The sequence below is a fragment of the Hippoglossus stenolepis genome, chromosome 4 (genome assembly GCF_022539355.2).
Source record: "Hippoglossus stenolepis isolate QCI-W04-F060 chromosome 4, HSTE1.2, whole genome shotgun sequence".
Taxonomy (NCBI): domain Eukaryota; kingdom Metazoa; phylum Chordata; class Actinopteri; order Pleuronectiformes; family Pleuronectidae; genus Hippoglossus; species Hippoglossus stenolepis.
In genome coordinates this window covers 1,016,587-1,033,227 of record NC_061486.1, presented here as the reverse complement: position 1 = coordinate 1,033,227, position 16,641 = coordinate 1,016,587, and the positions used below count along the sequence as shown (strand labels likewise).

General features: G+C 47.5%; 1 protein-coding gene across 1 annotated transcript in view; it reads right to left on the bottom strand.

Moving 5' to 3' along the window:
* plekhg2 (pleckstrin homology domain containing, family G (with RhoGef domain) member 2) overlaps positions 1-16,641 on the bottom strand; it is a 54,128-nt gene that overhangs the window by 8,124 nt on the left and 29,363 nt on the right. The window contains exons 5-16 of the mRNA XM_035155338.2: positions 13,064-13,130; positions 12,181-12,227; positions 6,689-6,839; positions 5,874-6,005; positions 4,590-4,772; positions 4,361-4,453; positions 4,099-4,185; positions 3,193-3,226; positions 3,008-3,106; positions 2,815-2,916; positions 606-644; positions 68-75 (exon numbers count right to left, since the gene is read on the bottom strand). Of these exons, the coding sequence (XP_035011229.2) occupies positions 68-75; positions 606-644; positions 2,815-2,916; positions 3,008-3,106; positions 3,193-3,226; positions 4,099-4,185; positions 4,361-4,453; positions 4,590-4,772; positions 5,874-6,005; positions 6,689-6,839; positions 12,181-12,227; positions 13,064-13,130 (1,042 nt within the window). The remainder of the gene's footprint in view (positions 1-67; positions 76-605; positions 645-2,814; positions 2,917-3,007; positions 3,107-3,192; positions 3,227-4,098; positions 4,186-4,360; positions 4,454-4,589; positions 4,773-5,873; positions 6,006-6,688; positions 6,840-12,180; positions 12,228-13,063; positions 13,131-16,641) is intronic.

Genomic DNA, 16,641 nt, shown 5'->3' with positions numbered 1-16,641 from the left:
CACAACACTTTGTTCAGTGGACAGAGTCCTGCTGGATCTTTACTGGAGCGTTCACCTGAGAACTTACCTTCAAGGCTGCAGGATTCCCCAGGTGTGAAAGAGCCGATGGTCAGCGAGGTAGAAGAAGAAGAAGAAGAAGAAGAAGAAGAAGAAGAAGAAGAAGAAGAAGAAGAAGAAGTCAAAATCAAAACTCTGCATTAACTGTTCAGACATAATAAAATATAAAATAATCCTACTGATGTTTTCACTAGTTTGTTTCATCTAAGTTGTATGAATTGTTGTTTTCTTTACTCTAGAATTGGCCCTTTATATTTAAATACTTTATATTTAAATACTTTATATACTTTATATTTAAATACTTTATATTTAAATACTTTATAGTTACATCAGGAGCGGGTCCTCTCTACGGAGGCAGCCATGTTTTTACAGTAGCCCAAACTGGACAAACTAAACCTTTTGAGTTTTTATGACAACTGAAGCTACCACAGGTTCTCTGTCATGTTTGGAAGGGGGGGGGGATTCAGCTGCAACATGACACTTCACCACTAGATGTCTCTAAATCCTACACATGGAACCTTTAACTTTTGACACAGAGACGTTCTCACCGTTGGGATGAAACACAGCTTCAATGTCTTTAGCCGGAGCTGAAAGAGAAGCACAGAGGTTATAACAGCAAACTGTCTCCTGGTGCGTCTGTCTACCTGACTGTCTCCTGGTGTGTCTGTCTACCTGACTGTCCTCAGGTGTGTCTGTCTACCTGACTGTCCTCAGGTGTGTCTGTCTACCTGACTGTCCTCAGGTGTGTCTGTCTACCTGACTGTCTCCTGGTGTGTCTGTCTACCTGACTGTCCTCAGGTGTGTCTGTCTACCTGACTGTCTCCTGGTGTGTCTGTCTACCTGACTGTCCTGGGTGTCTGTCTACCTGCTGTCCTCAGGTGTCTGTCACCTGACTGTCCTCGGGTGTCTGTCACCTGACTGTCTCCTGGTGTGTCTGTCTACCTGACTGTCCTCAGGTCACTGTCCGGTGTTGTCACCTGACTGTCTCTGGTGGTCTGTCGTCTGTCACTGACTGTCCTCTGGTCTGCGTCTCTGGGTGTCTGTCTACCTGACTGTCTCCTGTGTGTCTGTCTACCTGACTGTCCTCGGTGTCTGTCACCTTCTCAGGTGTGTCTGTCTACCTGACTGTCCTCAGGTGTGTCTGTCTACCTGACTGTCTCCAGGTGTGTCACCTGCTTCCAGTGTGTCCTGCCTGGTGTGTCTGTCACCTGACTGTCCTCAGGTGTCTGTCTACCTGACTGTCTCCTGGTGTGTCTGTCTACCTGACTGTCCTCGGGTGTGTCTGTCTACCTGACTGTCTCCTGGTGTGTCTGTCTACCTGACTGTCCTCGGTGTGTCTGTTCCCTGACTGTCCTCAGGTGTGTCTGTCTACCTGACTGTCCTCAGGTGTGTCTGTCTACCTGACTGTCTCCTGGTGTGTCTGTCTACCTGACTGTCCTCAGGTGTGTCTGTCTACCTGACTGTCTCCTGGTGTGTCTGTCTACCTGACTGTCTCCTGGTGTGTCTGTCTCCTGGTGTCTGTCTACCTGACTGTCCTCTGGTGTGTCTGTCTACCTGACTGTCCTCTGTGTGTCTGTCTACCTGACTGTCTCCTGTGTCTGTCTACTGACTGTCCTCTGTTCACTGACTTTGCCTGTCAGGGTGTCTACCTACTCCTGTCCAGGTGTGTCTGTCTACCTGACTGTCCTCAGGTGTGTCTGTCTACCTGACTGTCCTCAGGTGTGTCTGTCTACCTGACTGTCTCCAGGTGTGTCTGTCTACCTGACTGTCCTCAGGTGTGTCTGTCTACCTGACTGTCTCCAGGTGTGTCTGTCTACCTGACTGTCCTCAGGTGTGTCTGTCTACCTGACTGTCCTCAGGTGTGTCTGTCTACCTGACTGTCCTCAGGTGTGTCTGTCTACCTGACTGTCTCCTGGTGTGTCTGTCTACCTGACTGTCCTCAGGTGTGTCTGTCTACCTGACTGTCTCCTGGTGTGTCTGTCTACCTGACTGTCCTCTGGTGTGTCTGTCTACCTGACTGTCCTCAGGTGTGTCTGTCTACCTGACTGTCCTCAGGTGTGTCTGTCTACCTGACTGTCTCCTGGTGTGTCTGTCTACCTGACTGTCTCCTGGTGTGTCTGTCTCCTGGTGTGTCTGTCTACCTGACTGTCCTCTGGTGTGTCTGTCTACCTGACTGTCTCCAGGTGTGTCTGTCTACCTGACTGTCCTCAGGTGTGTCTGTCTACCTGACTGTCCTCAGGTGTGTCTGTCTACCTGACTGTCCTCGGGTGTGTCTGTCTACCTGACTGTCTCCTGGTGTGTCTGTCTACCTGACTGTCCTCAGGTGTGTCTGTCTACCTGACTGTCCTCAGGTGTGTCTGTCTACCTGACTGTCTCCTGGTGTGTCTGTCTACCTGACTGTCCTCAGGTGTGTCTGTCTACCTGACTGTCTCCTGGTGTGTCTGTCTACCTGACTGTCCTCAGGTGTGTCTGTCTACCTGACTGTCCTCAGGTGTGTCTGTCTACCTGACTGTCTCCTGGTGTGTCTGTCTACCTGACTGTCCTCAGGTGTGTCTGTCTACCTGACTGTCCTCAGGTGTGTCTGTCTACCTGACTGTCTCCTGGTGTGTCTGTCTACCTGACTGTCCTCAGGTGTGTCTGTCTACCTGACTGTCCCCAGGTGTGTCTGTCTACCTGACTGTCTCCTGGTGTGTCTGTCTACCTGACTGTCCTCAGGTGTGTCTGTCTACCTGACTGTCCTCAGGTGTGTCTGTCTACCTGACTGTCTCCTGGTGCGTCTGTACGGCAGGTTTCCGTCCAGCAGCAGCGGCAGACCCTTCCTGGACTTCTCCGGTGTGTAGGTCAGCAGCTCTGGAGGCTCTGGAGGGACAGACAGAGCAGACTGAAACTCTGCTGTGTCTCATGACGCCGGTAGAAACCACCACACACACGTTGGTCACGTGAAACTGACCCTGACCTGATTGGCGTCGGCCTCTGTGGAAACCGTGGACGTCGTCCGAGCGTAGCGAGGCGCAGGACTTCTTCAGGTTGTCCTGCTCAAAGTGAGGAGCTGAAACACAGGAAGTGATGTCATCTGCGTGTGTTTATATGTGTGTGTGTGTCTGTGTGTGTGTGTGTGTGTGTGTGTGTACTCACATTGACAGAAGTTGTCTCCCAGGACTTGTCTCGCCTGAACAAAAAGACACAAAACATCAGTTAAACTTCAGCTGAGAAATAAAAACTAAATAAAATTGTGTTTGTGTTTGTAACTCTGTTGTCTACATGCAGTGAGGAGTTTGTGTAAACGACCAGCAGGTGGCAGCAAACACCAAAGTACTACTGCTGCTACATCAGCTGCAGAGAAGAAAGGAATCATCTACACTGTTAATAACATGTCCTTCATCAGAACTCTCCCGCCTCACCCTCTCATCTTCACCCTCCTCACCCTCCTCATCCTCTCACCCTCCCACCTCACTTCTCATCTTCATCCTCTCACCCTCTCATCTTCACCCTCCTCACCCTCCTCATCCTCTCATCCTCCCACCCTCACCCTCTCATCTTCACCCTCCTCAGCCTCTCACTCTCCCCTCTCACCCTCTCATCTTCACCCTCCTCATCCTCCTCATCCTCTCACTCTCCTCACCCTCTCACCCTCTCACCCTCTCACCCTCCTCCCTCTCCTCGTCCTCACCCTCTCACCCTCCTCACCCTCCTCACCCTCCTCTCGTCCTCACCCTCCTTCACCCTCTCACCCTCCTCACCCTCCTCACCCTCCTCTCGTCCTCACCCTCTCACCCTCCTCACCCTCTCACCCTCCTCACCCTCCTCTCGTCCTCACCCTCTCACCCTCCTCTCCCTCCCTCCTCCTCTCCTCCTCACCCTCTCACCCTCTCACCCTCCTCTCGTCCTCACCCTCCTCTCACCCTCTCACCCTCCTCACCCTCCTCACCCTCCTCTCGTCCTCACCCCCTCTCACCCTCCTCACCCTCTCACCCTCCTCTCGTCCTCACCCTCTCACCCTCCTCACCCTCCTCTCACCCTCTCACCCTCTCACCCTCTCACCTTCTGTGGGAGTGAAGCCGGATGGTTCTCTACGATCAGTCTCTTGAGGTAGTGAACCCACAGTCGTTTCTCCTCCTGGTTCTTCGTCTGCAGAACGTCACATAGAAATGATATTTAAGTGGTCACATGAGGAACAGGAGTGAACAATGGAACAATGGAACATATCACGATATTTCCTCATATAGATATTTGTTATTAGATGAGACCTATTTGTTACTTTATGAGTCAGTGGTTCATGTTCCTGTGGCTTCTGGTTTCTCACCTGGACGACGTGCTGCAGTTTGGGAATCGTCTGGTCCGACACTTTGAAACACAGCGAGTCCTTCAGCGTCTCCACCAGCAGCAGATTACAACACTGCAACACAGAGGCAGACACCGAGCAACGTGACCGTGAAGCTCATCGACTTGTTCCGTGAAGATAATTCTTCAGCGTTTCTGTCTGACAGTGAAACCAGGATCTTTATTGGCTCTTTACATCTGGACAAACTTACAAATATGTGTGTGCTATAGACAAACTGTTCCAGCCTCTTCTTGGCGATCAGCAGCATCTTATCGAACAGGAAGAACGCTCGCTCCTTCTTCACTCTCAGGACCTTGAAGGAACCCTCCAGAACCAGCTCTCCGAACCCGCTGAGGTCCGGCCCGTTCCAGTTCATCAGCAAGGACTCGATTTCCTGTGAGGAGGTGAAAGGTCAGAGAGAAGCTCCTGGTTCTAGAGAGATCTCTGTACGTAGAACAAACATAACGACGCGTCATCCATCACTCATCATCATCACATGTTCTTCACTCCAGCTGCTGTGTCTGAACCTCCTCCATGACATCATCCAGCAGAGTGACATCACCGACAGTTTAATGACATCATACCGGTTCAACGAGATTTCTTTCTCTACACTAACTTTGTCTAATTCCAAAGTCCTGACTTTCAAACTCCTCCCACCACCATCGTCATGGACATGAAGAGGAAGCGTCACGAGGCCCTGATCCCTGACGCCTGACAGGAAACGCTGAGAAACATCTCTGTCCCAACTGCTGCTGAGAGGTCAGAGGTCGACGCTCGAGCTCTTCCTGCTCCGTGAACCTTCGGAGGTCAAAGGTCAAACTCAGGTCGGCTGCAGCCAACAGCAACTGAACTATGTCACAAAACACACGACCTCGACTTCTCTGTTCTATAAAAAACAGGAGTTCAGTTAACGATGCGGCGGCTGTGATCAACGTGAAGGAGGGAACGTGTAGAAACACGTAATAACCCGTAAGTAAGTCCCTCATGTTATTAAAACTATTGAAGATTCATATAAACTGGTTATTTTCTACTCAATCACATGATCTCAGCTACACATTGAAGTTAAAGGATTTTATTTGTTATCCCATGAAACCACATTTAAATCGGTTAAAACCAGATTTTTATTGGGATCTGTCAGGTGTGTAATGGCTGCTGGACACGTCCACGTGTGATGGGACCAGTCAATAAACTGTTAACATGTTCCTGTGTGTGTGTGTGTGTGTGGGGGTGCTGCAGTTTGACACCTCAAGGTCACAGAGATGACCTCTGTCTGTCTGCACAGGTCTGTTCACACACACACACACACACACACACACACACACACACACACACACACACACACACACCCACAGTCCTTCATATCAACGTTACATTCCCAGTTTGACTGGAAGTCATTTCTTCTAATTGCTGCTTCAAACTAAGATTTGGTCTCAAAGATCGCAGACGAGGATTCCAGGCGTTGATGCACCAACAGTTACAGAGTGATTGTGTTTACCTGCAGCCGGACGGCGTGTTCCTGTTTCCTCTTCATGTCGTTAATGTACCAGGCGACCGCCGTCATGGTGATGATGGCGTCCTCCACAACCTCATATCCAGGGGCGCTCTTATCAAAGTGCTTAGAAAGTTCCTGAGGCGACACAAGAGGCTTCAGTGTGAACATCACTTTATTCTAGTATTGTCCAAACTGCCTCTTTGTAGATTCCTTTACATATCATATATTTGTATATATTTTCTACCTCACACTTTATCATTTTACTTTAGAGTCTCAATGTGTGTGATCTACAGGTTTGATCGTCCTTCCTGTACAGGGACTCAAAGATTTTATTGAAACTCTTGATTTAGAGTAAAACTCCACAACATCGACCAACAGGTGATGATGTGACGAGTCTGTTTCCAACACCAGGAAACGACGAACACAACTCAACAAGCTGCAGCTCGTTGGCCGACAACGCAGCTCAAGGGTTAGGGGAAGTGGGACCATCCGAGGATTATGGGTAATCCCAGCACAGATCCAAACATATGTTTGACCAGTGTTTAAACTGGACAGAGCAGCAGCGTGTGTGTGTGTGTGTGTGTGTGTGTGTGTGTGTGTGTGTGTGTGTGTGTGTGTGTGTGTGTGTGTGTGTGTGTTAGTTTCATCATCTCTCTCCTCTCAGAGGTGGGCTTGGACTGGAACCAGAGAATAAGCTAAACAAGTTTATTGGGAAAAGCTGCAAATGTTTATGTGTGTGTGTAAATGAGTTCTATCTCTACCTGGAAATATGCTGGTATTTGAGATAGTATAGTATTTGATGGTATTTGAGGTGTTACCTGTAGGAGCAGGTGGTATTTGAGGATCCTCTGCACTGGTTTGAGCAGATACGTCTCCAGAGGTAACGAGTGGTTCAGAGTCGTCTGTCTCTCCTGGAAGAAACGAACCAGAATTTCGTTTTTCATGCACTCCCTCAGCACCGCCACCGAGCTGCAGAGAGACAGAGAAAGACAGAGAGACAGAGAGACAGACAGAGGAGAGAGACAGAGAGAGAGAGAGACAGGAGAGAGAGAGACAGAGAGACAGGAGACAGAGAGACAGACAGAGAGAGAGAGAGACAGAGAGACAGAGAGACAGAGAGAGAGAGAGAGAGAGAGAGAGAGACAGAGAGACAGACAGAGAGAGAGACAGAGAGACAGAGAGACAGACAGAGAGAGAGAGAGAGAGAGAGAGAGACAGAGAGACAGACAGAGAGAGAGAGAGACAGAGAGACAGAGAGAGAGACAGAGAGACAGACAGAGAGAGAGACAGAGAGAGACAGACAGGAGACAGAGAGACAGACAGAGAGAGAGAGAGACAGAGAGACAGAGAGAGACAGAGAGACAGAGAGACAGGAGACAGAGAGACAGACAGAGAGACATTACAATCACCAGCATGTGCACAGACTCACACATTTCTGACCCTGAGTGCCTCTGTATGAAAGATGAGTAGGATTCATATTTAAAAACTCACTGTCACCAGTCACAGTAATAACACTTCAAACTCAACCAGGGCTTCAACTCAGAGAATCCTGAAATACTTCACTGAGAACAAATGATTCTGTTCGACAGCCTGGATCTGTTTTCTGTTTCTTTTCTTATTCACACAACACAACAAAAATATGATCCAGGATCCAGTGAGAACTCAATGAACCAGATTCAGCCGTTGATGAACATTCATCACGACACAAAGAACCGAAGAGATCGGAGCAAACATTCATCACAATTTGAACAAAAGAGGAGGAACCGAAGAGGACAAGAAGAGAAGAGAACAAGAAACCAGAGATGGAAGAGAGACAGATGGATCAGAGGACAAACGTAGATTATGAACGATCATCTGTGAGATCATCGCTGGAGGAGAAGGAGAAGAACTGTTGTGGGTCCTTCGACGAAAACCTGAAGAAACGTAGCTGAAGAGGAAGATGACAAGTTGTCCAGATGATGAAGGAAGAGGAGACACCAGAGGAAAGGGGGGGTTGTGGAGGTGGTGAAAGAACAAGATGGAGGATGCTGGAGACTCTTCAGCTGTTAAATCCGCTGACAAACATTTATCACAGCGTGACGCCAAAGATTCTTGGACACCAACAGAGAGATAGAAAAGAGGGGGAGGTCTGAACATGGGGGATGAAGAACAGGGGGGAGACGGAGGGAAGGAGGTCAAGGTAACGATGGAGAGAAGAGGCTCCGTTCCTCAAGACAGACATTAATCACAGGAACGAGTCCAGGAACTCAGAGCAGCTGTAATATTTTCTACAGACAAATCACTGATGTTTTCAACAGAGGATCTGAGACAAACTCTGCTCGTCTGCAGGTTCATCAAACCTGAGGATGTTTCAGGACACATGACTGGTAACCTCAGCTCTGTGCTGATCTTCTTCCTCTGGGCCACGGAGCTCCGGACCTGCAGCCAGGTCATTAGAAGGATGTAGAGCGTATTATTAGGTGAGTGATGACATGTGTGCAGAATTCGTTGGCTCCTTCCCTCGCAGCGGCAGCGACTGAGGCCAACGTCGATGTGAGCGTCCAACACATCGAGAGCAACATTTTATATCCTGTATGTGAACACTGTTATTATTACACATGAAGTTTTAAGGCTCCTGATGTTCTGCCACGTCGATTCCATCAGTTATGTTGGAAATGAAGCTTGATGCATATTTGACCTGTTAATGAAAAGGTCGTTAGAGCAAATGACGCAGGGCCGTTGGTGACATGACGTGTTGCTGAGTGATTCTGTTGTCAATGTTTGGCAGAAGAAGACGAGAGCAGCCAATCAGATCATGCTCAGACAAACTCTCGAGAGGGTGCTAGCCAATAGAATCCCGTTACTATGAAAGAGGAGGCGGAGTCAGCCGACTTTGTGCTCGGCCTGAGGTAATGTCGGTTGCATCTTTTCTTCTTGAGTTGGTAGATGGAGAGCTAGCATGGCACGTAAGCATGAACGACGGCTATGTGTCCCAAACACGACACTGCGATTGTTGTCGCCATGGCGATCGCGCTGGCACCAGGTGTCAAGCACGCCCACCAGCAAGTGTTAACCCAACTCATACATGTGAGTCCAACTGAATCAAATGTTGCTTCATAGGCTCATAGAATAAATAAACGTTTTTTTCTTTTCAAAACATTCATAGTGTGACTGTAATAGTCTTCGCAACCTCCGGGGGGCGCCAGCAGGAGTTTTGAACCCTCTAGCAGGAAGTAGAAATGGATTCAGGATTTGCAAGAAGTGCAAATCTCCTGAATCCAGACGCAGCAGAACCTCTGCCGTCAGAGAGGTGAGGCTGTGATCTGTGATCTGAAGGAAACCGAGCTCGGCCTCAGAGAAACGCTCTGCACCGACAAGTTAAATCATACGGCACCAGAGACATTCCTAGAAACAACACTTGGAAAGATCCCCATCCAATGGTCCTGGAGATAAAGTCACAGACATGCAGAGGGGAGGTTTTCACTGTGCGTCCTCCTCATGTTGTGTATTTAAAAACCACACAGAGCAGCGTTGGTCTCGTCTGGTCGTCCACATGCACAGACTGAAGCCAGGTTTCGTCTCTGCCTCCAGATTCTCAGGCTGGAGATAATTACAGCTGCTCCCATGAGCCTGAATTCATCTCCACCAATCAGAGGAAACACGACACCGGCCTCAGTCTGCACCGCCTCTCAAAACACCATGAACCTCCTCCCCTCCCCCCATCGTCCAAATGACATCTACACATGTATGTGAGGACCATGACCTCCTCCAACGTGTACGTGTGGTGAAGCAACTTTCTCTGGAGAAACCTCTGGAGCGTCCAGGTGAGGGCGGGGCAGCAGGCAGGACGTAACATTATAATTCTGATCACGAGTTTATCCCGTCGACACCGGCGTCCAAACTCACCTCTTTTACTTTTATGGCGTTTTCCTTTTCATCCTGAGATATTTGAATTACTTTAGTTTTTTCAGTTTTGTCAGTCACGTGTTTCTTATTTGACGCAAGTTGGTGCAAGACGGCAGCGTTTGAATCTCCGATATGTTGGCTTCATTTCTTCAGGTGAAGAATTGTCGTCATCTTTATTTAACGTCTATAGTTTTTGAACGTATGATGTGGAATCACATTATCAGAGAAAATGTCTTAAATGTTGGAATCTAGGATTCACTTGAAGATCATCATCTGTTGAGATGTGTCTTGATGTCAAATCGTCTAAAGAGTAAACGTCTGTCTTCTCTCTGCTCTGCCAACGATTCAGCGTTCACACTCATCGGTATTTGGGTAAATGCAGCTCGCTCTGTCCTCTGTGAGGACGTGCACGTCTTAAATAGACAGATTCATTAACAGGGAAGTCTCTCGAGGACACGTCAGGTGGCCGAGTACAGACCGAGACTCTCAGGACTCAATAACAGACACAAATCGGTGGTAAAACGGAGATTTTTACGATGCATTTGGAGAGAAAAGAGATTGACGATGACATTTCTCAACTTTTACGTCTCCACTTGGGATCTAATCGAAACTAGCCTCAGGAACCGGCCTCTTGCTCCTGGACACACGTTCACTTTCATGTGCAATAAGTTTTAAAGTTGGCTTCAGAACACATCGACCCCCCCCACGCCCCATTCATTCTGCAGCTCGTTAATTTACAGCATCACAGACAGAGGAGCTGAGCAAACAGAGACCAGATCCATGTGTGTTGAAGTGGTTTCAATAGGAGCCTGTTTCATGACACATTGCTGTGATATCACTGGAACTACGATTTCCTCACAGCACTCCAGTCCTGATTTTGGCTTTTTCAGATGGCAAAGAAGCTGCATTCCTGAGCCGTTTTCTTATCTGGCGTGCTTCTCTCTTTGTGGCGGATAGCTAACCGAACAAAGACAAACATCTCGGGTTCCCAGCTCGGCTGCACTCGACTTCGCAAAACCTGCAATCCAGCAGATTTCCCTCCAAATCTGACCCAGAGGATCTGAGTGGAAAAATGTGGAGCGAGCCGACGCTGACAGAGACCAAGTGTCCTCATTCTGGATTTTACATTAATGTCTCACCATGAACACGCCGAGTACTACTGTGTGTCCAGTATAATTACACACGGAACTACGTCTTTGACCAGAGAGATCCTGGTTCCAGACGGGGAAATCACCAACGCTACCGAAATGAAATTCATATTCTATGTTCAGACAGAAACAAGCAGGTGAAACTGAACGTTTAAAGGAGACATGTGATCTTTTTCTTTGCTCTAGTGCTTTAAAGGTTTTTTATGAATGTAAAAGAAAATTAAAAAGCTCAAAGTCTGTGACAAAGGGAGAACAACTACGGCGGCTGAGAAGGTCATTCTTGTCTTTCTTGTGGAATCTGGGATAGATCTGTGTTTCAGGACGTTCACATGGAAGTGACACGCAGCAGCAGCTGGAACTGAGAGGATCCAGGAGGAGCAGCAGCGATGCAGCACAGAAAACACACACACACTCACACACACACACACACACTCTCACACACACACACACACTCACACACACACACACACACACACACACAGTTTGGTGGTCTGAAAGCATTTGACCTACTTATTTCTATTGGAGTTTAATGGAGCTTTAAGGAGCGAGTGGAGGGGGGTGAAGGAGGGGTCGACTTCCACTGGTTCACACACACACACACACACACACACACACACACACACACACACACACACACACACACACACACACACACACGTCAATGAAGTTTTTACTGTGTGTCGATGACATCAGGGAATTAACCTGCAGTCAGATTTTCTAGAGGAAACACATCAAAATACACAAGTACACACACACACACACACACAGGGCTGGGTTGTAATGGATTACATCTAATCAGGATTATGTAATCAGATTACAGGAGTTAACCAACTATAATCAGATTCAGTTTCACTGAAAATCGAAGTTTTGCAGATGTCCAGAAAAAAGGCCGTGAACACATCACATACCATCAAAGTCACCAGCCAAAGATCCGCACTAAACTCCCAGCATGCACCTGTCGGCGGCCTGCTGTCAGGGTCAGATTGCTCTTTAGTCGCACTGTGATGTCATCAGTGTCTCACGTGTTGTGTTAAACAGCGAAAACGATCTGAACCAACGTGTGTTCAGGTTTTAGTTTGTTGTGTTACATTATTTCCTTGTTTGTTTCAAACCACTGATGAAACAAAGTCTTAGTGAAAACACTTAAAGATGTAAAACACTGTGTGTGTGTGTGTGTGTGTGTGTGTGTGTGTGTGTGTGTGTGTGTGTGTGTGTGTGTGTGTGTGTGTGTGTGTGTGTGTGTGTGTGTGTGAGTGTGTGTGTGTGTGAGTACTTACTTGGGGTAGTTCATGCAGTAGAGTGTGTAGATGTCGAACGCTTCACTCTGAAGGAAACAGATCAGAGTTCAGGTTAGAGGAAGAAGACTCACACACAGAAGCTGTAACAGAGGATCAGGTTTACAGACGAGGATCCTGATGGACACTGTGCGTCTCCTTCAGTCGTCAGCAGGAAGTCTGCCCGTTAGCATTCAGACTGCGTACGGCGGCGAGGTGAACCTGGTGAACCTGGTGAACCTGGTTTAAAGAACCAGTTTGCTTTCCCACAGGCTGGAGCCGGAGTCATCCCATCACCGTGTCACTCTACACCACAGCGTCTCTTTTCACTTTCATTTAAAACCATCATCTTCTCTGAGAGCAGATTACACACGACAGGAGCTGGGTTTTATTAAACAATGTTTTGGTTCTTATTGGTCTCGTTGTTTACAATGATCCCGCCCCCCCCCAGCCCCTGACGTCAACGTTTCATTCTTCAAACCAGATTTTCTGACTGAGAGCCAGTTCTGTCTAAACACAAATAAATGGATCAGGATCAGGATCTGAACCGGCTCTTGAACTGCTCTGGTGGAAAAAGGGTATATCTGACTGTTCTGGCTGAAACACACCACGCTGACATGAGCAGATGTGACGCCGCTTAAAAGGTTTGAGAGAAGAAGAGCAAATCTCAGCTGAAGACTCAGGTCTGATCCTAATGTTTAAATACAGTTACAGACGGAGCCTTCGATGAAGCTCTAATGAGGATACGTTCAGATTCTACACTGTGGTTAAAGTGTTAGAGAAACAATATCACTACTGTCTCCACACACACACACACACACACACACACACACACACACACACACACACACACACACACACACACACACAGATCAACTGTACTCACCCTCTCTACGAAGCACTCAGCGATGTCTGCAGCGTGAGGACTCCGCTCTAGATCCTCCAGGAGGTCACTGTGGAGACACGGACAGAGGTTAGCCAGCAGGTACGAGGAAGTATGTGGACACCTGAATAATCCTTCTCCTGCAGCCTCCTGGTAAAATGTGTGTAACATGTCAGAGTGAGTCCATGTGAGGACACAGCAGGACAATGTGTGGAAGCTTCCCAGAGAGCGAGTGGACGTGTTGATGAGGTTTCTAACACGTGACGGACGTGAAACTGGAAGAACACAAACATCTCAGGATGAAGAAGAGGAGCCGTACACGTAGAAGACGAAGATGTCGACTAGGAGAGACGATTCCAGAGCTTGTGGTGATGAGAGTCTGACCTTATCACCGCGGTTTTACAGAGTTCATGTCTTACATCTCGAGTCTTTCAGTTGGTTGTAATATTTAACTTCACCACCAGATGTTACTAAATATCTTGTGTGACATCTTCAGGTGTCGTACATGTAAACGTAGAGAAGTGGACTCGCAAACACTGAACCTGGAACTTAACGTGGTGATGATAATAATGGAGTCACGTGTTTTGGCTCCGCCTCTCGCGCGAGTGTTCACCACATTTTCCTGAACGAGTCTGAACCGACTCGTGTTTTATTCCTTCTGGCTGCCGATCGGTTTGTTGACGTGCAGGACAAACTGTCAGGAATTCATTGGTCCCAGCTGTTATTGGCCGTTCAAATTATTTATTGTCAATGTCATCTATTGAGGCAGTGCATATTTTTAGGTTTTTATGTTGTTTCATGTTTTTTATATTATATTATTGTTTGTCATCTTTAGCCCCATGTGGACATTATAGATATCCTTGTAAAAGTGTAAGAGAAAAGATGAACTGTGGAATCTGAGCACTGACGTCAGATCACTTCTCTGCATCAGTAGAAACCCGAGCTGAGGATCTGCAGTGACAGATCAATACGTCTCTCATCCTGTGCCTCCACCTGCTCGTGTTGGTAGAACCTGAGATCTGAGTCCACCCTCCAGTCTGCAGCTCGTCCACACGGCTCAGGTTCTCTGAGCTGGAGCTCTGGTTCACAGCCAGGCGACTCCGCCGGGAGCCACAGGAAACATCAGCACCGTCAGAGACGCCATCGTGTTCTAGTTACTGTTACACACAGTCGACGTGGACACACACACGACACTGATCTGACTCCACAAGCTGCTGAATGAAAACTGAATACTAAATACTGCTGACACACACACACACACACACACACACACACACACACACACACACACACACGCGATTGCTGCAGTCTTCACCTCCGACGATCTAATGTTTGAACAATTGTTTCATTTGAACTTTTGTGGCGATTCAAAGAAAAGAGTGTGAATGTTTACATCTATAACTCAAACTGCATTTATATACAGTGTATATGTGTATATCTATAAATTGTTGATGTTTTACAGGTTTTCTTTGACACGTGCACTGAATGTTTCTCTGCTGGTGTTCGTGTCGACGACACGTTGACGACCTCTGAGCAGCAGTTTGAAGATTTGAAGACTCCGAGTAAAACAGTAAAATCTACTCTTGCGTGACTGAAGCTGAAGTTTGACATTCAGCTTTTACCTTTTTCCTGGAAGAGGTTTCTCGCTGCCGAGCAGAAAACCAGCCAAACGTCTCTGAAAAGTGAAACTCGCTGAACGATATATCAACAAGCGCGGAGCTGGCCGAGCCTCGTGATCTCAGCCGAGGGATTCTTACTGTGAAACATATGTTACATCCGTCACACGACTGTCGAACACGAGAGAGGAGGGCGAGAGCCGAGAGTGAACGTGTCAGAGTCAGAACCCGGACGTGAGGAGACAGAACCAGCACCTGGACTGAAGGAGGTCAAACATCCACCAGCCTCCTCTGATGGGCTAACCACTGGTCCACCGTGCCACCACAGGTCACACGGAAACAGTGTTCACACTGGGTTTGAAGAATCTCCTGGTTCAAAAAGTAAAACTAACTTGTTTATGTTTTATTACATATTCACAGAATATAGGTTTATTTATTTTTCAAATTAAAATCAGTCACAAATGATGACTTTTGCTCCTTTTTAATTTTGTACATTGATTGTGTTTAAATTATCATCAGATTTTATCGTGGATTTGCAGCAACTTGCTGATATTTTTTAACCTTTTAGACAAATGTGAAATATAATTTATTATAATATAAATATAATAAATATTTGATCAGTTCTGAAAGTATTGAAGTGTAAACTCAAACCCGGCTGCTTTTAAACATAATCAGTTCAATATGACACACACACACAGACACACACACACACACACATCAACACACAGATACACATTAACACACACTCTCAAACACACACACACACACACACACACACACACACACACACACACACACACACACACACACACACACACACACACACACACACACACACACACACACACACTATGAGGTCGCACCACAGAACTCTCGCTGCATTCTTAGTTAATAAGCTGAAATCAAGTCTTTCATTATCACAAATACACAAAACGTATTTGTACACACACACGACACCCCCTCCTCCTATTCTTCCTCTCATCCCCACTCTCTGTCTCTGTCCACTGGCGTCAGGCCTCATCTTGTGGCTGGCGGACGTCATGAGAGGGGGATTGTGGGAGAGGAAGAGGGAACGCGAGGAGTCGATCCACGCACACGGAGTCGCGTCAGTAAACTGATAATTTGAAACAGGACGAAAACATGTTTGTTGTGGGAATAAAGTTAAACATGTCGAGGACGAGACTCAGTGGTTGTTTGTCTCCGACGCCCAATCAGGAAGCAGGAAACAGGGTCATCGTCTCTTCTGATGAACAAAGCAAACATGATGATGTCACAGTGACGGTGACCTTTGACCCTTTGGACCTTTGAGCCGACTTATGTGAAATTCTGTCCTGATTCCAGAATGATTCCACTCGTTACTTCAACACATTTCATCCTCTCGTCTTTTCTCAGGGGTCTTAGCTGCTATATAAACAAACGAATCCATGACCCTGACCCCGCCCCCCCCCCCAACACCCGAGCCGGGGCCAAACCAAACACACGGGGGCCGAGGTCTGTTTTCTGTCCTCGCGCAGAGCGAGCCGACTCTTCAACAGAGTGATAAACAGCCGCTGACTGTGAGGCATCTGAGATATGCTGCTTCACCGAAGTGATGAAGAGGAGGAGGAGGAGGAGGAAGATGAGGATTGGTTGAGAGCGTGTATGGGCGGGGCCTCGATTCCAAGGCTCCACTGCAGACTCTGACCGCAAATGACGTCATCGCCACAAGATGGCAGCGTTTGTATCGGAGATATTTTAGCTTCATTTCTGGAGGAACACGTCTCCAGACTCGTCGTCTTTATTTACGCTTTAACAAAAAAGTCACACGAGTTTTTACAGATCTGAACACAAAGTGACCTCGAGACTTCAGACGCGACAGAAAATTCAAAATGCGACTGATTGAAATACGACACGACGTTTGTCTCTGAAGACTCAACCTCTGGAGCCGGGGAGGAGAGTTTCTTTCTTTCATCGGGACGAAGCTGT